General features: G+C 53.0%; 1 protein-coding gene across 2 annotated transcripts in view; it reads left to right on the forward strand.

Annotated features, from left to right (window-relative positions):
* THRB (thyroid hormone receptor beta) overlaps nt 1-22,325 on the forward strand; it is a gene marked incomplete at its 5' end in the record, with an annotated part of 301,539 nt that overhangs the window by 273,038 nt on the left and 6,176 nt on the right. For both annotated transcript variants that reach the window (XM_084619845.1, XM_084619844.1), the window contains 2 exons: nt 14,819-14,965; nt 20,163-20,421. In XM_084619845.1, the coding sequence (XP_084475971.1) occupies nt 14,819-14,965; nt 20,163-20,421 (406 nt within the window). The remainder of the gene's footprint in view (nt 1-14,818; nt 14,966-20,162; nt 20,422-22,325) is intronic.

The following is a 22,325-nucleotide window of genomic DNA, read 5'->3' on the forward strand; positions in this document are numbered from 1 at the left end:
CCTGGGGTGGTGGGAGTTGGCCTCTCCTCTGTGTACGCAGAGATTGAAGCCCTGGATTTGACCCCGGTCACCCAGGGAGGGGATGATTTATTGCCGGCCGGCCTCGATTTGGGCAATCTCACCCCAGGCCCCCTCTCCCCATGCCCTTTCCCCCTGACTGCCTTTCCGGGTGAGCACCCCACGGAAAGTGGTTTACCGCCTGAGGCCATGGCTGCCACGACCACCCCGGAGCCAGTACCTAGCATTCCTCGGAGCCCCCTCCCTAGCCCCTTCACCCCCGACCCTGCTCGGGAGGCACCTTCTTTTTGCTGTTCGCCTCCTGAAGCCCAGGGCCTTACCTCTGCCCCTGCCCCCACCCCTATTCCGGTTCAGTCTCCCTCCTCCTGCAAGGCTACCGCCGCCCCTGGGGTTATTTCTTTTCCGCCTTTTGCAGATTCCCCCCAGGGAGCAGTCTTTATGTTTTCTAGTTGCGACTCCCCAGGAGTTGCACCTTTCCCCCTGCCATCCCCGTCCGCCCCAAGGCACGAGATGGAGTTAGTAACCCCAGCCTGTCAGACACCCCGTCGGCGGTCCGCACCCTGCCTACCCGCCTTAGCGGACCACGAAGCTGCATCAAAAGCCCCACCAGGGACTGCTCTGGGAGTTGTAACCCTACCCCCCCATGAGCTGCAGCATGCATTACGGGAGTTCTTGAAACGATGCCGTGGTGCCCGCGATAGGGCACAGCTGGCTCTCCAGCAATGGGGGGACTTTGATCGACTCCTTCGGGCCGCGAGAGCCCTTATGAGGGAGGGTAGAGGGCAAGGGAAGGGCGGTGCCGCGGCCTACGAGCGGGCCCGCAGCTTCCGGAAAGAGTTACTTACTCACGGGATGGGACACGGGTTGCTACGCGACCCGCCGGGGGCCATGAGTACCCCCACCCCTGAGAACTCCCCACCCCCCCAGCCCTCCGCGTGACACCTCTCATCATTGTAACCCTGAACACCAGGGGCTGTAGGATGGCTCTCCGCAGGTCCCAGGTGCTCTCCTACCTTCGGGAGGGGAGGTACTCTGTGGTTTTCCTGCAGGAGACCCACACGGACCCAACCGCCGAGGATAGGTGGCGGCTGGAATGGGGGGACGGGGTATACTTTAGCCACTGCACGGCTTGGCAAGCTGGAGTGGCGACCCTGTTCTCCCCCACCCTGCGGCCCGAGGTGCTCGGAGTCACTGAGGCCGTGCCGGGCCACTTGTTGCACCTCCGAGCTCGTTTGGAGGGGCTCGTGGTCAATTTTGTTAATATCTATGCCCCGCAAGTGAGCTCACAGCGGCCGCAATTTTACCAGCAGGTGTCCAAATTTCTCGACACCCTGGATTCACACGAGTGCCTGATCCTGGGAGGGGACTTTAACACCACCCTCGAGGAACGGGACCGCTCGGGGGCCGAGCCGAGCCCGGCCGCCGCGACCATTCTTCGAGACATAGTCGACTATCACTCCCTAGTGGACGTCTGGCGTGACCATCACCCAGATGATACTTCCACGTTTACCTTCGTTCGGGTGGAGGCCCGTCGGTCGCACCGCTCTCGGTTAGACCGTATTTATCTATCCCGTCTCCATCTTTCACAGGCCCACTCCTCCACCATTCGGCCGGCCCCTTTTTCCGACCATCATTTGGTTGCCGTCACGGTCTCCCTCCGTGCAGAGGGACCGGGGCCGGCTTACTGGCACTTTAATAACAGCCTGTTGGAGGACGAGAGCTTTGTGATGTCCTTCCGGGAGTTTTGGCTGGCCTGGCGGGAGCAGTGGCGTGCCTTTCCCTCGGTGCGGCGCTGGTGGGATTTAGGGAAGGTGCGCGCCAAGCTCTTCTGCCGCAACTACACTCGGGGCACCAGCCGACGGAGAAATGCGGCGATAGAGCAGTTGGAACGGGAGGTCTTAGAGCTGGAGAGGCGCCTGGCCGCCAGCCCCGGGGACCCGTCCCTCTGCGGAGCGTGCCGGGAGAAGCGGGAGGAACTTCGAGCCCTCGAGGACCACCGGGCCCGAGGTGCCTTTGTCCGGTCCCGCATCCGCCTCCTTCAGGAGATGGATCGCGGCTCCCGCTTCTTCTACGCCCTGGAGAAAACGAGGGGGGCCAAAAAACACGTCACCTGCCTTCTAGCGGAAGACGGCACCCCCCTCACGGATCCGGAGGAGATGTGTGGGAGGGCCCGTGACTTCTACGCAAACCTTTTCTCCCCGGATCCGACCGATCCTGGCGCTTGCGGGGTGCTCTGGGAGGAACTCCCCACGGTCAGCGTGGGCGACCGAGACCGGCTAGAGCTGCCTCTCACCCTGGCCGAGTTCTCGGAAGCCCTCCGTCGCATGCCCACCAATAAATCTCCGGGCATGGACGGGCTGACCGTGGAGTTTTACCGCGCGTTCTGGGACATCCTTGGCCCAGATCTAGTCACTGTCTGGGCTGAGTCCTTGCAGGGCGGGGTCCTCCCTCTCTCGTGCAGACGAGCGGTGCTCGCCTTGCTGCCGAAGAAGGGGGACCTCCGCGACTTACGAAACTGGCGTCCCCTCTCACTCCTTAGCACGGATTATAAAATCGTAGCGAAAGCAATCTCGCTGCGGCTAGGGTCCGTGATGGCGGACGTGATTCACCCAGACCAGACCTATACTGTCCCGGGTCGCAGCATTTTTGACAACCTCTTTTTAGTCCGAGACCTTTTGGAACTCGGGCGGAGAGACGGTCTGTCGTTCGCCCTCCTGTCTCTCGATCAGGAGAAGGCGTTCGATAGGGTAGATCATGGGTACCTCCTGAGCACCCTGCGAGCGTTTGGATTCGGACCTCAGTTTGTGAGTTTTCTCCGGGTGCTGTACGCCTCCGCGGAGTGTCTGGTTAGGCTCAACTGGACCCTGACCGAACCGGTCAGCTTCGGGCGAGGGGTGCGGCAGGGGTGTCCCCTCTCAGGCCAGCTGTACGCTCTGGCGATCGAGCCTTTCCTCTGTCTCCTCCGCAGGAGGTTGACGGGGTTGGTGCTGCGGGAGCCGGAGCTGCGGCTGGTCCTGTCGGCGTACGCCGATGACGTCCTCCTTGTGGTCCAGGACCCGGGCGACTTGGCGCGTGTGGAGGCATGCCAAGCCATCTTTTCGGCAGCCTCCTCCGCCCGAGTCAACTGGGTCAAGAGCTCTGGCTTGGCGGTGGGGGGCTGGCGGCAGGTAAGCCCCCTCCCACCCGCGCTTCAGACCATCCGGTGGAGTGCCGGCCCTCTGCTCTATCTCGGCGTTTACCTTTCTGCCACGCACCCTTCTCCGCCGGAGAACTGGCAAAATTTGGAAGGCGGCGTGATTGAGCGGATCAGGAAATGGACGAGGCTACTCCGATGTCTCTCCCTTCGGGGGAGAGCACTGGTGCTTAACCAACTAGTCCTGTCCACGCTCTGGTACCGGCTCAACACCCTAGCCCCGGCCCCGGGTTTCCTGTCCCACCTCCGGAGATTGATTCTGGAGTTCTTTTGGTCAGGATTGCACTGGGCCCCTGTCGGGGTTCTCCACTTGCCCCTGAAGGAAGGAGGGCAGGGCCTGAAGTGTCTGTACACTCAGGTCCGCGTTTTCCGCCTCCAGGCCCTGCAGCGGCTCCTTTATAGTGCAGGTAGTTCGCCGTGGAGCATATTGGCGCATGCCTTTTTACGCCGCTTCCATGGGCTCCGCTATGACCGACAGCTCTTTTATCTTTGTCCGAGAGGTTTTCCGCGAGACCTCTCCGGGCTGCCGGATTTCTACCAGGACCTCCTCCGGGCCTGGAAACTGTTTTCAACGACCAGGTCCGTGGCGGCCATCGTGGGGGCAGATCTCCTCACGGAGCCCCTGCTACACAACCCCCAACTTTGTGTGCAGGCGGCGGAGTCCCGCACGGTGCGCCAGAGGTTGGTCCTGGCGGGAGTTACGAGGGTCGGGGACCTCCTGGACTACGACCGGGGGGACTGGCTGGATCCCCTGACGCTCGCTCGACGCATGGGGCTCTCCAGCCTTCGCACCCCCCGGCGCGTGCTTCAGGAGGTGGAGGCCGCTCTGACCCCCGCCGCTCGGGCTTATGTTAGCCGAGCCTTGTGCGAGGGCGCGCCCCGCCCATCCCTTACCCCAGGCCCGCCGGACCTTTCCATCGGGCCCCTACTCTGTCGATCCCAACACACCCCTCATCCTTTCACTGCGAGCCGGCTGCATGAACTGCAACCGGTCGGTTTTCAAGTTGCATCACGGAAATATCTATATACACTCACGCTCCATACCCTTCATGCCCGCACCCTGGTGTCCCGCCCCGATACAAAGTGGCAAGATCTCTTACCACCTTTGGAGGGTGAGCAACCTCGGTGGGCCAGCCTGTACTCCACCTTGGTCCCGAGGCCCGTCGGGGACATCAGTTGGCGGCTCCTTCACGGGGCTGTGAGCACGGGCGTGTTTTTGACACGTTTTACCTCCCTTCCGGAGACTTGCCCTTTTTGCAACGTGAGGGAAACCCTGGCGCACGTCTATTTAGAGTGTGCCAGATTGCAGCCTCTTTTTCGGCTCCTCACAAATATTCTTTTGCGCTTTTGGCTTCATTTTTCTCCCCACCTCTTTATCTATACACTCCCCATCCGTGGCCCCACCAAGTCGCGGGATCTCCTGGTTAGCCTCCTCCTAGCCTTGGCTAAAACAGCCATTTATAAGACCAGAGAGCGGAGGTTGGCTCATGAGGCGTCCTGCGATTGTGAGGCCGTTTTCCGACTCTCAGTACATTCACGTATCCGGGCGGAGTTCCTCTGGGCAGCGTCCACCGACTCCCTTGACACCTTCGAGGAGCGGTGGGCGCTGTCCGGGGTTCTCTGCTCGGTGACCCCGTCCGGTTCCCTCCGTCTGACCCTCTGATTGAGGGAAAGAGCGAGAGCCGCCAGTCACAGCCGTTAGTTGCTGTGAATACCATCATTACTGTCTTCTAGGAGGGGTCCTATAATACATGGGTGTACCCCCCTCCCTCCCAACCACCCACCCCGCAGCCGTGCCCATCTTGTCGGGCACTCTCAGGAGAGGGAGGGTCGGTGACCCTGGGCGCGGCACTAGGTAACTCGAGAGGGTGGAAGACCACGAGTGTCGAGGAAGCCCCCCTGCTCTAGGCCACCAGGTAACTCAGGAGGGTGGAAGACCACGAGTGTCGAGGAAGCCCCCCCGCTCTGGGCCTGGGCTAACCTGAACACCTCTCCCTCCTGAAAGCTGTTGTGTTATACCTTTTGATTGCGTTGTTTTGTTGCTAAGTTTTTTTTTTATCCCTTTGTATTCTTTGTAACTGTTACAAATAAATTTCCTTTCTGTTTCAAAAAAAAAAACCTTCCCTGCTCCCTTACCCAGGGAAAAGGGACCTTCTTCGCTTACTGCTAATCTATCTGCTTTCTATTCCTCTCCTGTAGCCCCATGGCCTGGGCTTTTCTTACTTTTTGCCCCTGCTTCAGCTTCCCCCCCGACCGGGCCAGACACTTTTTCTTCGTTTTGTTTTTTTTGCTGTTTTTCTGCTGCAATTTGAGTGCTGGTCGGCTGCCAGCCCCCCCACGCCTGCCCTTGGATGCTGCTACTGCTCTGGCTGAAACTGCCGACCCGCTCCCTGGAGGAGGGGAGTGGAAGCCCCCAGTCCAAACCGTTTTGCTGTTTGATTCTGGACCCGTACTGGGCCGAGAGGAATCTTCTTATCTACTCGACATTCCTGGCCTGCTGAAAGCCTCGCTGTCTAAAGCTACAAAGCCAGAAGAGAAGATAGCCGACAGAAAAACCACCCAGGGAAGCTACAAACCATCGTAGAAGGGGCTGTAAGACTGAGTAACTTTTGAACTGTACTCTTGTGTGGGGGGAGGTTTGACTGTGTCTTGACTGCATTTGTAGGGGCACAGGGGGTGTGGCATGGAGCTGCCCCCCGATCCATCGGTGCCCCCCCCCAACACTAGTACAACCGTCACGGCCCCCGCGCTGTCTGTCCCTGCTGGCAACTTGCCATCTGCCTCTGGATTCAGCTGCTCACCCTGATTCCACCGTCCGGGCCAGAAACAACAGCCAACCAAACGAGACTCTTTGGACAAACACACGTGGGTTCATGTCCGTCCGTCCCCCGCCCGCGGACTGTCCACCCCACAGTTTGCCCCTACTACCTGACCCCAACTCCTGTTTCCTCCCCCTCTCCAGTCCGATCCATTTCCCCCTCCCGCAACCTGCAGCCCAACAGGGAGAAGTGGTTAATCTGCTTCCCCCTCCCCCCTCCTCCTTCTGGTGTCTCCCCATCTCTCCCTGCTCACGATGGCGGGGAATGAGAGGGGTGAGGCCCCTCTAACAACCTCAGCTGCCCCTCCCCCACCTACCCCCCCGCCCAACCCCCAAGCCTCTCCCCCCACCACTGCTGCCAAAACACCTGCCACTGCCCCCGCTGGGGCATCAGCAGCTGGAGGCACTGGGGCGATTATCACCGCTGCCACGCCCACCGCCCCCCCCAGATTCTAGGAGAGCCCCCCAGTTGGCCGGAAAGGCCAGGGTGTGAAGCAGGGAAAGGGCCCCGCTACAACCACCAGGCCCTCCATGACAGGGGCTGTCCCCACCGCTGTGGCCTCGTCATCGACCATGGCGTCCCTCCCCACTGTTCCCTCCACCAGCTCTGCGAGCGTCCCTCCCCCGGCCCCCACGGCATATGCCTGGGTGGCGGCAGCCTCCCTGCCTGCCGCCTCGTCATCTTGCCCACCCACCGCCTCTGCTACCATCAATAGTGGCCAGGGCCCCTTTCCTACCATGACCAGGAAACACGGCGTCCATTGCCTCCTGGTGTCCGCCTCACCCCACGTGGAGACATACGTGCAGGCGTTGGCGAGGGTGGTAGGACCCATGGCTATTGTGGCAGCCTCCAAAATGTACGGGAAGGTCGTCTTTCTCTTAGCATCGGAGGCTGCCGCCCAGGAGGCGGTGGAGAAGGGCCTGGCGATGGGGGGGAGGGTTTTGTCCCCCTGGAGCCGCTAGAGGACCTGGGCGTCCGCCTCGTCCTGACCTCCGTCCCTCCTTTTTTACCCAATGCCGCGCTGTTACCTGCTCTTTCCATCCTGGGGAAACCCGTTTCTGTCATCAGCCCTCTCCAGTTGGGCTGCAAGGACCCCACCCTCCGTCACGTCCTCTCGTTCCACCGGCAAGTGCAGCTTCTACCGCCGCCGCCGGCACGTGACGGAGAGGCGCTCGAGGCGTCCTTCCTAGTTCCCTACCAGGGAGCCTGCTATCGGGTCTACTACTCTATAGGAGAGGCCCGGTGCTACCTCTGCCGATCAGTGGGGCATGTCCGAAGAGACTGCCCGTTGGCCCGGCGGGGAGGGGCACCCGAGACCCGGCAGGACATCGGCTCCGTCATTGCTGGCGCCCCTGGCCGCCCGGCACCTGAAACCACCTCTCCTCCTGCTCGATCCACTGCTACTCCTGCCCGGGCCCAAGGAACACCTCCCCTACAATGCCCAGATGAGCGAGGGAGCCCCGCCCTTGCTGCTAACAATCTGGCAGAGTCTATGGAGGAGGGTGCAGCAAAGATACTACCAGGCAGAGGAGAGGGCCTGCCCCAAGGGGAACCCTCCCTCCCTCATTCTGCCTCACCGTTACCCCCCCGAGCCCCTGAACCATCGCCTCTGCCCTCCAACACGACCCCTGCTAACCAGTCCCCAGACGATGCTGTGGAGGGCTGGACCCTAGTCCAGGGGAAGTGAGGCAAACGGAAGGCTCGAGCTCCGGTTTACCCATCCGATGCAGAGGCTCCCCGGAAGACCAGGAAGGAGGGCACTGACACTGAGCCTTCTGCTCTGCCCACGAGTGAGATCCATCCGCCGGTGTCGGGTGGGGAAGACACGATAGCACTGGAAGGTAGGATCTCCCCTCCACGGAAGACCCTCCCCTCTGAGACCCCTGGGGAAGCCCCTTCTGCCCGGACATCACCCGAAACCCCCACGAACCCCCAGGCAACCGTCGAGTCGGGCACTAGAGGGGAGACCCCTGGGGTGGCGGAAGGCAACCTCTCCTCCATGTATGAGGAGATCGAGGCCCTAGGTCTGACCCCGGTCACGCAGGGAGAGGATGACCTTCTGCCGGCTGACCTTGATCTGGGCAACCTCACTCCAGTCCCCCTTTCCCCATGCTCCCTCCCCCTAACCGCCTTCCTGGGCGGGGACCCTACAGAAGGTAGTCCACCACTTGATGCCGTGGCTGCCAAATCCACCACAGAGCCTGCGCCTGACATCACCGGGAGCCCCCTCCCCACCCCCTTAACCCTCTGATCTGTTCGGGAGGCGCCACCTCTCAGCTGCTTGCCTCCCGAAGCCCAGAACTCCTGCTTGCCCCTTTCCCCACCCCGTCCCTGCCCAATCCACCTCCTCCTGCAATGCTATTGCCGCCCCTGGGGTTATTTCTTTCCCTTTTTTTGCGGATCCCCTCCAAGGAGCAGTCTTCGCATTTTCCTGCTGCGACCCATTAGGAGCTGCAATTTTCCCTCCACCATCCCCTTCTACCCCAAGGCTTGAGACGGACCTAATAACTTTGGCCTGTCAGACGCCCCGTCGGTGGTCTGCACCCTGCCTGCCCGCCTCAGCGGACCACGAGGCTGCACCAAGAGCCCCACCAGGGAATAACCAAGAAATCGCAACCCCACCCCCCCATGAGCTGCGAAAAGCGTTGCGGGAGTTTTTAGAAGACGCCCGTGGCTCCCGCAACAACGTACAGCTAGCTCTCCAGCGATGGGGGGACTTTGACCAAATCCTCCAAGCCACAAGGGCCCTTATAAGAGAGAGTAGAGGGACAGGAAGGCAAGGTGCCGTGGCCTACGGGCGGGTCCGCAGCTTCCGTGATAAATTACTCACTTACGGGACGGGTCACGGATTGTTGCGTGACCCGCTGGGAGTTGCGAACACCCCCGCCAACAAGGAACCCCCACCCCCCCCCAGCCCTCCGCATGACGCCTCTCATTATCGCAACTTTGAACACCAGGGGCTGTAGGATGGCTCTCCGCAGGTCCCAGGTGTTCTCTTTCCTTCGGGAGGGGAGGTACTCTGTGGTTTTCCTGCAGGAGACCCATACAGATCCGACCGCCAAGGACAGCTGGCAGCTGGAGTGGGGGGACGGGGTCTACTTTAGCCATTTCACAGTTCGACAGGCTGGAGTGGCGACCCTGTTCTCCCCCGACCTACGACCCGAGGTGCTAGGGGTCACTGAGGCTGTGCCGGGCCACCTGCTGCATCTCTGGGTCCGTATGGAGGGGCTCGTGATCAACCTCATTAACATCTATGCCCCGACAATGAGCCCGAAGCGGCCGCAATTCTACCAGCGGGTGTCCGTCTTCCTCATCACCCTAGATTCTCACGAGTGCCTAGTCCTGGGAGGTGACTTTAACACCACCCTTGAGGAGCAGGACCGCTCGGGGGCCGAGCTGAGCCCGGCCGCCGCGAACATTCTCCGAGAAATAGTCGAATATCACTCCCTAGTGGATGTCTGGCGTGACCACCACCCGGATGACACTTCCACGTTTACCTTTGTCCGGGTGGAGGCCCATCGGTCACACCACTCTCGGTTGGACCGTATTTATTTATCCCATTTCCATCTTTCACGAGCCCACTCTTCCAACATTCGGCCGGCCCCATTTTCCGACCATCATCTAGCCACCATAACAGCCTCCCTCCATGCAGAGAGGCTGGGGCCGGCCTATTGGCATTTTAACAACAGCCTGTTGGAGGATGAGGGCTTCGTGACGTCCTTCCGGGAGTTCTGGCTGGCCTGGCGAGAGCAGCGGCGTGCCTTTCCCTTGGCGCGGCGATGGTGGGACCTAGGGAAGGTTCGCGCCAAGCTCTTCTGCCGTGACTACACCCGGGGCATCAGCCGACGGAGAAATGCGGCGATAGAGCAGTTGGAAAAGGAGGTCTTAGAGATGAGAGGCGTCTGACCGCCAGCCCCGAGGACCCGTTCCTCTGCGGAGTGTGCCGGGAGAAGCGGGAGGAGCTCCGGGCCCTCAAGGACCATCGGGCCCGAGGTGCCTTTGTTCGATCCCGCATCCACCTCCTTCGGGAGATGGATCGTGGCTCCCGTTTCTTCTATGCCCTGGAGAAAATGAGGGGGGCCAAGAAACACATCACCTGCCTTCTAGCAGAAGACGGCACCCACCTCACGGATCCAGTGGAGATGTGTGGGAGGGCCCATGACTTCTACACAAGCCTTTTCTCCCCGGATCTGACCCATCCTGGCTCTGGAAGGAACTCCCTACAGTCAGCGTGAGCGACCGAGACCGACTAGAGCTGCCTCTCACCCTGGCCGAGTTCTCGGAAGCCCTCCATCGCATGCCCACCAATAAATCTCCGGGCATGGACGGGCTGACCGTAGAGTTCTACCATGTGTTCTGGGACATCCTTGGCCCAGACCTAGCCACTATCTGGGCCGAGTCCTTGCAAGGCGGGGTCCTTCCTCTTTTGTGCAGGCGAGCGGGGCTCGCCTTTTTGCCGAAGAAGGGGGACCTCCGCGATTTACGAAATTGGCACCCCATCTCACTCCTTAGCACGGACTACAAAATCGTAGCGAAAGCAATCTCGCTGCGGCTAGGGTCCGTGATGGCGGACGTGATCCACCCAGACCAGACCTACACTGTCCCGGGCCGCAGCATTTTTGACAACCTATTTCTAGTCCCAGACCTTTTGGAACTCGGGCGTAGAGATGGTCTGTCGTTCACCTTCCTGTCTCTTGATCAGGAGAAGGCGTTTGGTAGAGTGGACCATGGGTACCTCCTGGGCACTCTGCAGGCGTTTGGATTCGGACCTCAGTTTGTGAGTTTTATCCAGGTACTGTATGCTTCTGCAGAGTGTCTGGTTAGGCTCGACTGGACCCTGACCGAACCGGTCAGCTTCGGGCGAGGAGTACGGCAGGGGTGCCCCCTCTCGGGCCAGCTGTACACTCTGGCGATGGAGCCCTTCCTCTGTCTCCTCCGAAGGAGGTTGATAGGGTTGGTGCTGTGGGAGCTGGAGCTGCGGCTGGTCCTGTCGGCGTACGCCGATGACGTGCTCCTCGTGGTCCAGGACCCAGGCAACTTGGCGTGGGTGGAGGCTTGCCAGGTCATCTATTCGGCAGCCTCCTCCGCCCAAGTCAACTGGGTCAAGAGCTCTGGCTTGGCAGTAGGGGACTGGTGGCAGGTGAGCTCCCTCCCACCCACGCTTCAGACCATCCGGTGGAGCATGGGTCTGCTGCTCTACCTAGGCGTTTACCTTTCTGCCACGCACCCTTCTCCGCCGGAGAACTGGCAAAATTTAGAAGGCGGGATGATAGAGTGGCTCCGGAAATGGACGAGGCTACTCCGATGTCTCTCCCTCCGAGGCAGAGCGCTGATGCTTAACCAACTAGTCCTGTCCATGCTCTGATACCGGCTCAACACCCTGGTCCCAGCCCCAGATTTCCTGACCAACCTCCGGACATCGATTCTAGAGTTCTTCTGGTCAGGAATGCACTGGGCCCCTGTTGGAGTTCTTCATCTACCCCTGAAGGAAGGAGGGCAGGGCCTGAAGTGTCTGCACACTCAGGTCCGTGTCTTCCGCCTCCGGGCCCTGCAGAGGCTCCTCTATAGTGCAGGTAGTTCGACGTGGAGCATATTGGCGCACGCCTTCCTGCGCCGCTTCCAAGGGCTCCGATACGACCGGCAGCTCTTTTATCTCTGTCCAAGAGGTTTTCCGCGAGACCTCTCCAGGCTGCCAGTCTTCTACCAGGACCTCCTCTGGACTTGGAAACTGTTTTCAACGACCAGGTCCGCGGCGGCCACCGTGGGAGTGGATCTCCTTGTGGAGCCCCTGCTACACAACCCCCAGCTCCGTGTGCAGGTGGCAGAGTCCTGCTCAGTGCGCCAGAGTTTGGTCCTGGCGGAAGTCACGAGAGTCGGAGACCTCCTGGACTACGACCGGGGAGACTGGCTGGATCCCCTGACGCTTGCTCGGCGCATGGGGCTCTCCAGACCTCGTACCCCCCGGCACGTACTTCAGGAGGTGAAGGTCATTTTGACGCCTGCTGCTCAGGCTTATCTCAGTCGAGCCCTGCGCAAGGGCGCACCCCGCCCACCCTCTACCCCAGGCCCTCCGGACCTTTCAATTGGACCCCTACCCCGTAGATCCCAGCAAACCCCTCACCCTTTCACTGCGAGCCGGCTGCATGAACTGCAGCCGGTCAGCTTCCAAACCGCGCCAAGGAAATATCTATACACACTCACGCTTCACACCCTTCACGCCCTCACCCTGGTGTCCCTCCCCGATACAAAGTGGCAGGACCTCCTGCCACCTTTGGAGGGTGAGCAGCCCTGGTGGGCCAGCCTGTATTCCACCTTGGTCCCGAGGCCCGTCAGGCACATTATTTGGCGGCTCCTTCACGGAGCTGTGAGCACGGGCGTGTTTTTGACGTGGTTCACCCGCATCTCGGATACTTGCCCTTTTTGCAAAGTGAGGGAAACCCTGGCACACGTATATTTAGAGTGTGCCAGGCTGCAGCCCCTTTTTCGGCTCCTCACGAATATTTTATTACGCTTTTGGCTGCACTTTTCCCCTCACCTTTTTATTTACACACTTCCCATCCTTGGCCCCACAAAGTCACAGGATCTCCTGGTTAACCTCCTCCTAGCCCTAGCTAAAACAGCCATCTATAAAACCAGAGAGAGGAGATTGGCCAATGAAGCGTCCTGCGACTGTAAGGCCGTTTTCCGATCCTCAGTACATTCACGTATCCGGGCGGAGTTCCTCTGGGCGGCGTCCACCGACTCCCTTGACGCCTTCGAGGAGCGGTGGACGCTGTCCGAGGTTCTCTGCTCTGTGACCCCATCCGGTTCCCTCCATCTGACCCTTTGATTGAGGGGAAGAGCGAGAGGCCCCAGCCATTGCTGCTGTGTATACCATCATTACTGTCACCTAGGAGGGGTCCTATCACACGTGGGTGTACGTCCGTCCCTCCCCCCAAACTGCCCACCCCGCAGCCATGCCCATCTTGTCGGGCACTCTCAGGAGAGGAATAATCGGTGACACTGGGCGTGGCACTAGGTAACTCGAGGGGGTGGAAAACCACGAGTGTCGAGGAACCCCCCCCCCCCCGCTCTAGGCCACCAGGTAACTCAGGAGGGTGGAGGACCACGGGTGTCGAGGAAGCCCCCCCGCTCTGGGCCCAGGCTAGCCTGAACACTTCTCCCTCCTGAAGGCTGCTGTGCTATACCTTGCGTTTGCTTTTGTTTTGTTGCATATTTTTGTTTTTTCCTTTTTGGTGATTCTTTGTAAATAAAATTCTTTTCTGCTTTAAAAAAAAAAAATTACTCTCCTATAGCCATCTGGCCCGACCCTGTCACAATGTTTACTCAGTTCCAACATTGGATCACACATTTCTATATGTACAGTCACACACTGTTGTGTCAGGACATAAAGAAGATAACACAAAGACAATATTCACAAAGTCAGTGAATATTGCAAAGAGTGATGTAGTTGTTTTTGAAATTACTATCTAGCAAAGTTCGCGGTTTGGTTTGGTTTAAAAGGGCAAGAACATGGATCCTGTGTACTAAATTTTTTTCCCTAACCTCAGTTGGATTAATATGTTGGGTTACATAGCATGTGGTTTTCCCAATTCTTTCCAAATCAGATGCTTATGTGCTTTATACAGAGCACCAGTTTTCTTCTGAAAGAAGTTAGATTTTGATTTTGACTGATGGCAGAACTGTAGGAAAATCTTTGACATTTTGCTTTAAAAAAAGCCTATTAAGCCTATGTTATTTATATTATTCAAACAGCAGTTTCAGCATCACTGTTGAAAGGTACTTCTGTAAACTTCATATACCTCAACTGTCTTGAAGGAGTTCTTCTCTGACTCCTGAGCAGTTTTAAACTTAGTAATTGAACAAAATGCTCCCTCCACATAGTGTTTGGCAGGTCTTTTGCAATTGCAAAGCCTTACTTTGAGCACGGAAGAACAGCTTTGGATATGTGTGGGTTTTTTAAAAAACAGAAGTATGCAAGTCTAGAAAGTATGCAAGTCTAAATTCAACTGTGGTGAAATTCACCCCTCTGCAGGGTTTCAGGATAAAGCTTATACATCATATAAGCCCCACTTAAATCCTCAAAATAGGACTTCCATGTTGCATAAACCTTGTGCTGAAGCCCTGCAGAGGAACAAATTTCAACCTAAATGAGCAGATGTTTAGGGAGTTCTTATTTGATCCAAACGACCTCCGATTTCAGCCCATCCCTAGTCTCAGTCATGTTAGCTCACCTCTGTAAATAGGTCTTGGCAGTTGGCTTGTGGTCTTTGTGATATTATAACATTATAACACTGGGTAACCAAGGAGCCCAATCCTACAGTGTTCTGAGCATCTTCTAGGTAAGAGGTAATGAGTATCTTCAACTCCCCTTGGTTTTAGGGGAGGTTGAGGGTGCTGAGCAGTGGAAGGAGGCAGGATCAGCCCTAAATTTCCAAGCAGAAACCCCTAAACTTCTCCCACGAAATATGCATAGACACAAACAGGTAATTGCATGTGTAAAATATGCAGCTGCTCACACAAAATGGGTGTAATGGCACGTTGATCACCCATTTCTTTATGTAATCACCTATTTTACAGACAACTGCTGCACAGACAACTGCAGGGGCTTGTTTTAGAAAAATTGCCCCTATAGGTCCTGCATAAATAATGGTTAATGTTATTGTTTAATTTCATAGGAACAGAGTGGTGGACTTTATATATAATCCCGACCATATTATAAACATCTATGAAAGATGACTTGAATGAAACAAATTTTCCCTTTTAATGTATTTCTTAATATCCTTAGCCTGAAGATATTGGGCAAGCACCAATGGTTAATGCCCCAGAAAGTGGGAAAGTGGACTTAGAAGCCTTCAGCCAGTTTACAAAAATTATCACACCAGCAATTACAAGAGTGGTGGATTTTGCCAAAAAGTTGCCTATGTTTTGTGAGGTAAGAATTTCTTTTTTCTTTTTCTTTGCTTCATGCTATTCTAAATGGACCTGTCAAGAGAAACAATAGAAAGTAGTGTCATTGTGACATGAAAACACATAAAATTATATCTGAGCCTCATAAAATCCCTCTACTTCCTGTTGACTTGAATCATGCAAGAATGAAGTGAAGAGGTTAGACCTTACTAATCAGTTCACTTTGTTTTAAATCAGATGGCTTAAAAGAATTAAAAATAAAAAAATAGGATAAAAATCATCTCGGTATCATTTAATTTCCTGTTTCCTATGATCAACCAAATCCCTTTTTTGTGATTTTGTATGGGCCTATACCAGTGGCAAAATCAATAAATCTTCCCTATCACTTGCATAACTTTAAGAAAATACTTAAGGCCCATTAACCCCCTGGTACTTAAGTACATGCTTAAAGTTAAGCATTTACTTAAATGCTTTCCTACGTAGGGATGGAGTTAAGTGCCTTCCTGAATCCAGGACTAAGATACCTCCCGCACTGGCTCATCTGTAGTGGATGGGATGTCAGCAAAAACCCAGGCCACAATCTGCCCCTCAGACATCACCACGAGTGAAATGTAAGTTAGATGTGGAGGCAACTAATAACACTTCGCTCCAGAAGGATATTCAAATGTGAGATACACTATAAGAGGAATATTTAAAATTAAATTTTAGTGTAATTAGGATATGCATGGGCCCTATTCTGATCTCACTCACACTGGTACAAATTGGGAATGAATGTAAATTTGAGAGCAGTAGATAATGATGATGATTGTTCTCTTGACTTAAAAAAATGTTAACTTAAATTCTGGGCTGAATCAACTGGAAACTAACTTTGACACCTGAGAGTCTCCTGCAATCCACAGCCATGGAAGTTCTGCAGCAGCGGTGGACTGCCGCCCTACTATCTCCTCCTGCAGAACTGCACTTGACCCCACTGGTTATATGGCAAGAGAATGACCTTGGAAATGACAGTGAGCATGCTCAGGGAGATGATCCGAAATCCAAACATGGGAACCACTTCTTCTCCCCACTGACTGAACATCAGTCAGGGAAGAAGCTTAAGGCAGGCGCACCATTGTGCTTTTCCCTGGCTGATAGCTCAATCTCTAAGGTTAGTCAAGGAGAGCTGTTATGTCAAGTAATGCCCTTTGCCTCCCCTGGCACCTACAAAAGAGGGTGCAGTAAGTATCAATTGCTGGTGCACTGTAAATAGCTCTCCCTGGCTCTGTCAGCCAAGAAAGGATGAAACAATGGCCAAGTATGAAGATTTAAAAATCCAAAGAGATTGAGAGGCCCCTGTAGCACTCCAGTGTCTGAGGGGAGCTGTCTGCATCGATTTACTGTTTGTGGTGGGAAATTGCAGTGACATGCCAAGGCAGTCTTTTTAATTAAAAAACCTGGTCCATCAGATAATAGGCTGCAATGCCTATCTGATATCTCCTATCCCTCCTGGCCACACAAGGCCCACATGCTCCACAATTTAAGCGAGTGGAAAGCATGAAGCAAATGAGTCAGGAGTTGTGGGGCATGACCTTTGTATGTTACTCGTTTTGGCTAGGTCAGGCCTCCCCCGCAGCTGAGCCACCTTTTAAACTTTGCTCCTACAGACACCAAAATCTGACAATAGAATGAGAAACAATTCACAGTGAATACAAAGGGTCGGGAGAGCTGCCTTCTCATGTGGCCGCAGTTGTGAAATAAAGGAATGGGAATGGCAAACGTTAGTACTTATTTGAAAGGGACACAGTCTGGCTAAAATGATTCACTTTTTAAAAAATGCAGGTGTCTTTACTTCGGTTACAAATAATCCTGCCTGGGCCAGACTCCGGCTGTGAATCAGTTTGCGAGGAAAAGCCCTTCCCTTCCCCTGTAGGCCCCTGCACAGACACAATCACAGTCCCTGCTGTCATGGGACCAGAGCTGACAGTGCAGCTAACCTCTGCAAAAGAGACAGAGCAGGGAAGGACTATGGCCCTTTTCCCCAGTGCCCTGCCTGCTGCAAGAGGGGATACACACTGTATTTTTATTGGTTTCAGAGTAGCAGCCGTGTTAGTCTGTATTTGCAAAAAGAAAAGGAGTACTTGTGCACCTTAGAGACTAACCAATTTATTTGAGCATAAGCTTTCGTGAGCTACAGCTCACTTCATCCATCACATTCATCACAGCTGCTAGACCATCCCAGTTTCAAAGGCTCATGGTTTAGTGGCATGGTATCACAGTTGTCAGCGGTCCCAGTTTGGCTAAGGCTGTACTGAGTTTTGCCAATGCAGTTTTAGGTCATTTCAGTCTCAAAATCAAATTGTGAGCAGCCGAGTTCATATCTGTGGCCAGCAGGGGGCCCAGTGAGATGAGCTCATCCTTCACAGTCAACTGGAGCTGCAGCCCCAGTCTCTGGTGGGCATGTGTTGCTGCTAGAAGATGAGAGTCCTGATGCCAGTGCCAACATCAACTGTAGCTTGGACAGCCCGGACTCCATGCAGGCTAGGAGGAAGCCAGTCTTGGCCCTGGCTGGCAGGATCCTACCTGGTCTGTCAGGCTGGCTAATTGCATACAGAGGTAGGATCCAAGTCCTGTCCAGAAATAAGGAGATAGGTGAGAAAGTAGGGGAGCAATTACGGATGGAAAAGAAGAAGAACTGGAGAGGGTTAAAATAGGGGAGCAATGGACAGGCAAAGAAGAGTAGAGACAGGGAAGGTATAGAGGGGAAGAATAGAGCTGGGAGGGAGTAAGGGAAGGGAATGTTTGTGATAGACAAGGAATTATTTTTCATTGTCGGGGGCTGGGCTCCAGCTGCCAGGAGGTTACATGCTTTCTGATGAATTACAGGTTATTTTCTATGCCGATCTCTCTCGCCCTTTTAAGGGGGAAAAAGGCTAAAAGAAAAAAGTCCCTAAAACTTGCCAGAATGCCCTCTCAACTTCCACCAGACCCAGCCATGGTGTGCTACAGTGTGCGGGCTACTGCAAGCACTGAGGGTGTTTGTTTCTTTAAGAAAAATAAAATTGTGGTATTTTTTAAACAAATTAAGTCAAGGAACCATTTCTATTGGTCTTCAGTTTGGTAAAACCTTATTTTTTACAAAGCCTATACTTTGGACACAATTTAACCTAACAGTGTCCCTTGAACCAAGGCCTGTGCAGTGTTTCCTTCAGCATTATGGGAAAAGGTGCACCATAAAGAAGTTACAAGGGGGGTCTGGGAGAGGTGGGAGAGTAAAGGAATTTCTTTATGTTTATTAGATCAGTGGAAAAAATAATGAGTTATTTGTTCATGTTATATCCCACTATTGACTTTTTTTGCTACGTATCTCACGATCCCGTTCTTTTTTCTCTTTGTCTCTGTTTCTTTCCTCCTTCCTTGTCTCTCCATACAGTTCTCATTTTTCTCTTTATTCCCCCTCTGTCCCCCCCCCCTTTCTTTCTTTCTCTCCTTTTTCTCTGCATTTGTTTCCCATTTGCCACCTTTTTATAATTGCTTCCTTTCTCCTTTTTTTCTTTCTTTCACCTTCTCTCCTCTCTTACTGGATCTCAGCAGCCAAACAGCAGCACTTCCTTTGGGAAGCTAAACTGCCAATTTCCCCATTCAGCCCATCTATGTGCAACCATTGAGCTTGATGCAGAAGGAAGCTGACTTGCCCTGACTGGAAGGTGTCATTTTCCTTATGTATCTAACATTTCAGACCTGACACTGGCGACACATCAAAATAACTGTGCAATCCTAGTCAATTTCTCTTTTCCGCTGGCTCCATGTTTAAAACTCTTCTCCCACAGAACACTGCTTTTGCCTCTGTCAGCCAATTGTCCATCATCCATGCTGTACGTTTTTCTACCAGATTAAATGTAATCATTATGTGAGTGAGTGCACAACTGCCAAAACCACACACGTTTACTTCACTTGAGATTCAAAGTAAAAAAATCATATCTTAACATGAACCCAAAATGAAACAGATTTTCTTCATTCTAGAACCCAATTAGGATTTAGCTTCATCTTCATATGATTACATATGTCACGGTAGCTGCTCATGTTGACTTACAGTGACATCTTCAAAACAGTCTTGGAGATTTCACTCTTCTTTCATTATCATTTATTTATGTAGCTAGATAGCTTTATAGAAATGCTAAAAAGGGCACCTATTCCTATTATGCAGACACCTTAGAAATAACATATAAATACAACCTAAGTGCAATAATTCAGGAACTACCCTCCAGCAAATTCTGCTCAAATAGTTCCCCATCTTTGGCATTACAATTCCCTCTCACTCCCTACACTCCCTCCTACCATTTTCAAACCCTGGGAAAAAGATGAGCCTTGCAACATGCCTTGAAGATAATGATCCAAATTCTGCTGTCAGTCACACCACCATAACATTGGACTAGTGCCACTAAAGGCAACTGAGTTACATTTCTAAAGATGAAAGCAGAATCTGGCTCATTGTCTCTTATTAAATGCTGATACTTGATGGTTTCCAAAATATTACAGGGGGAGATTTCAAAAGTGATTAAGGGAAGAAAGAGCACAAATCCCAATCACTTAGGCATTTTTTAAAATCTTCTCCAGAGACAATATTTGTTTTACTACTTTTACTAAAAACCAGCCCACATTTATAGTTCTTCCCATGTGTGATCATTTCCCCCCCTATTCTTAGGTCAGAAAAGTAAGAGGTGCAGTATTGTTGTAACCAAAGAAACAATTGATAGTATTAATTTGTCAATTAAAGCTTGCAAAATGCTTTTCAAATGGAAAGTGGATATTATGAAAATGTATCAGGCTAGCTTTTCAAACCTGCTCAGCCCCAGCAGTCCCCCACTGAGAACGGCACTTCTGAAAATCTGATCCCTTCATTTTAGTGCCTTAACGGAAGCTGAGGTCTTCTGAAATTCGAACCCATTAGTCCTTCATTATAATGATATGGTGTCTTAATTTCCAACAGAAATGGGGTGGAATGAACCCACTCAGAAGGATGGCAAAGCATATACTACACAGGGTTGTTAGCTTTTGGGGTGTGTCATTCATACTTGGGAGTATTTAGTCTATCAGCTGTATGGTGTGTAACAGCATTAATAGTGTATTTAGCAGCCCTTGATGTTTATTGAGAGTAACATGGATTTTATTGTATTTCAAAACTAAGTTTGCTTGAAAACCCTACTTAGTGCAGGCTGTTTCATTATCATGTGTAATCTCTGCAGCTGCCATGTGAAGACCAGATAATCCTTTTGAAAGGCTGCTGTATGGAGATTATGTCCCTCCGAGCAGCAGTGCGCTACGACCCCGAGAGTGAGACTTTAACACTAAATGGGGAGATGGCAGTGACAAGGGGCCAGCTGAAAAACGGGGGTCTCGGCGTAGTCTCTGATGCCATCTTCGACCTGGGCATGTCGCTGTCTTCATTTAACCTGGATGACACAGAGGTCGCCCTGCTCCAGGCTGTGCTGCTCATGTCATCAGGTGAGAATGAGAACATATTGGGCACCACCGGAGCTTTTATAACCATCCCTGTGTGAAGTTCTGGTTCATTGTATCTGCAGCAAATCTCTCTCTAAAAGAAAACAGAGGGTATTTTAAATATAGGAGCACTGGCTAAGGCGTCACTAGAATGATGCAGCTGAAATTCTTGGTTTCTGCATCACATTGGGGCTTAGAAACTATGTGGATAAGCACTCACAAAAATACCTTTATGATAGATAACAATGGTCTTGGTCTCAGACCATGTGCAAACAGTGTAGAGGTCTGAGGTGGATTGGTTGCTGGAAAGGGATCAGTGATGTAGCTGAGTCTGGGCCAATATTCCCTGTCTTACAAATAGAGCGCTCAGCATCAGCCATCCTCAGGGTAAATTCTCTAAGGGCTGGGCTTCACTACTGGGAGATCAATGCTGCTGTGATCGATTTAGCAGGTCTACTGAAGAAATCGATGGCAGAGTGCTCTCCAGTCCATGCCAGCATGCCAGCTCTCAGAGAAGAGTAAGCGAAGTCGACCGGAGATCATCTCCTGTCGATGCAGCGCAGTGAAGACACCGGAGTAAGTCGACCTAAGCTATGTCGACTCCAGCTACGTCATGGAGTAGCGTAACTTAGGTCGACTTACCCCGTACTGAAGACAAGCCCGAGGTGCTCTTTTGCTCTAGCCCAGGGTGCTGTAACATACAGGACTGAGAATGTGGTTCTTGGGCAATGACAGACCTGGCAACTTGAGGGGGAGGAGGGGTTGAGAGTGCTTTAATCCCTGAGTAGTAAACAATACATAGGACAGGGGTTTACGTTGACCTTCCTGATCATTTGCATTCATTTGACATTTCCACTGAAAACATCTGGGTCTCCGTTTATTTTCCAAAGCCTTGGCTTGTAAAACAGTTATTTCAGAAGGCATTTCCATAGGAACTTCTTTCCTGAAAGGGACCTTTAAATGTTTTCTCATAAAGGAAGCATTTTCACAGCCAGGCTGGCACATTGCTTCTGTGCTGATTTGGAGGGAGGAGCACTGTCTGCTGAATTGCCAGCACCACTGAGTGCAGTTCATTGGTGTTCCTAGAGGCCTGCTCACCTTGTGCCTTCCCATAAGATCCTCCATCCCATTTTCATGAATGTAAACTCACTGCCTGTAAACCCAAGATCTCAGCCAATCTTGGTTGAAAAGTTTCAGAAGACTTTGGGTGAGATAAACTTCGTTAGATAGGAGGTTAATCTGATAGTTAAGTTTAGTCTCTAGAAAGCATGTTAGGATTTTGTTTTTTATGTAACCATGTGTTTCCAATATTCTTACTCACCATCTCCTGAATCTCTAGACTTTGATAATAAACTTATTCTTGTTTTCACTGTAAATATCTCAGTGCTGTGGTGTTAAGTAAAATACTGGTCCTGAGCTGAATCTTATAAGCTGCTGTACATATTGTTCCTTTGGGGACAGCAGACATAATATTTCTGTAAGTAGTCAGGGGCTGGATATCACAGGGGAATGCTTCAAAGGGTCTAGGGGACTGGGGTGCACCTATTGTTAACCTGTAAGGCACAGTAAGGGCTGGCATGGCACAGAGGAGAGTGCTTGGGGGGCTACAAGGCTGGTGATGTTAGAAAACTAACATCCAGCTAAGCACAAGCAAGACTCCCTGACACTGGATGCAGGGGGAACAAGGTGGCTCACAGTCCTAGGTACCCCAAGAATTGTCACAGTGATGTAGTCAGCAGGATGAGGGGCTGTCTTCTTTGCCTTCTACATAAATCCCCAAAGTTCATTGTCAGTAGTCAGAGTACAGGCTAACCAGCTGTGGCTTGTTTTGTGTCTTTGCTGCTTCGCCGTTGGTTTCATCTCTCTTCGTTGACTTCGTATGTAAATGGGCATCCATTGTGTTGGTT

This window comes from Lepidochelys olivacea, assembly GCF_965140295.1.
Source record: "Lepidochelys olivacea isolate rLepOli2 genome assembly, chromosome: 2".
Taxonomy (NCBI): domain Eukaryota; kingdom Metazoa; phylum Chordata; order Testudines; family Cheloniidae; genus Lepidochelys; species Lepidochelys olivacea.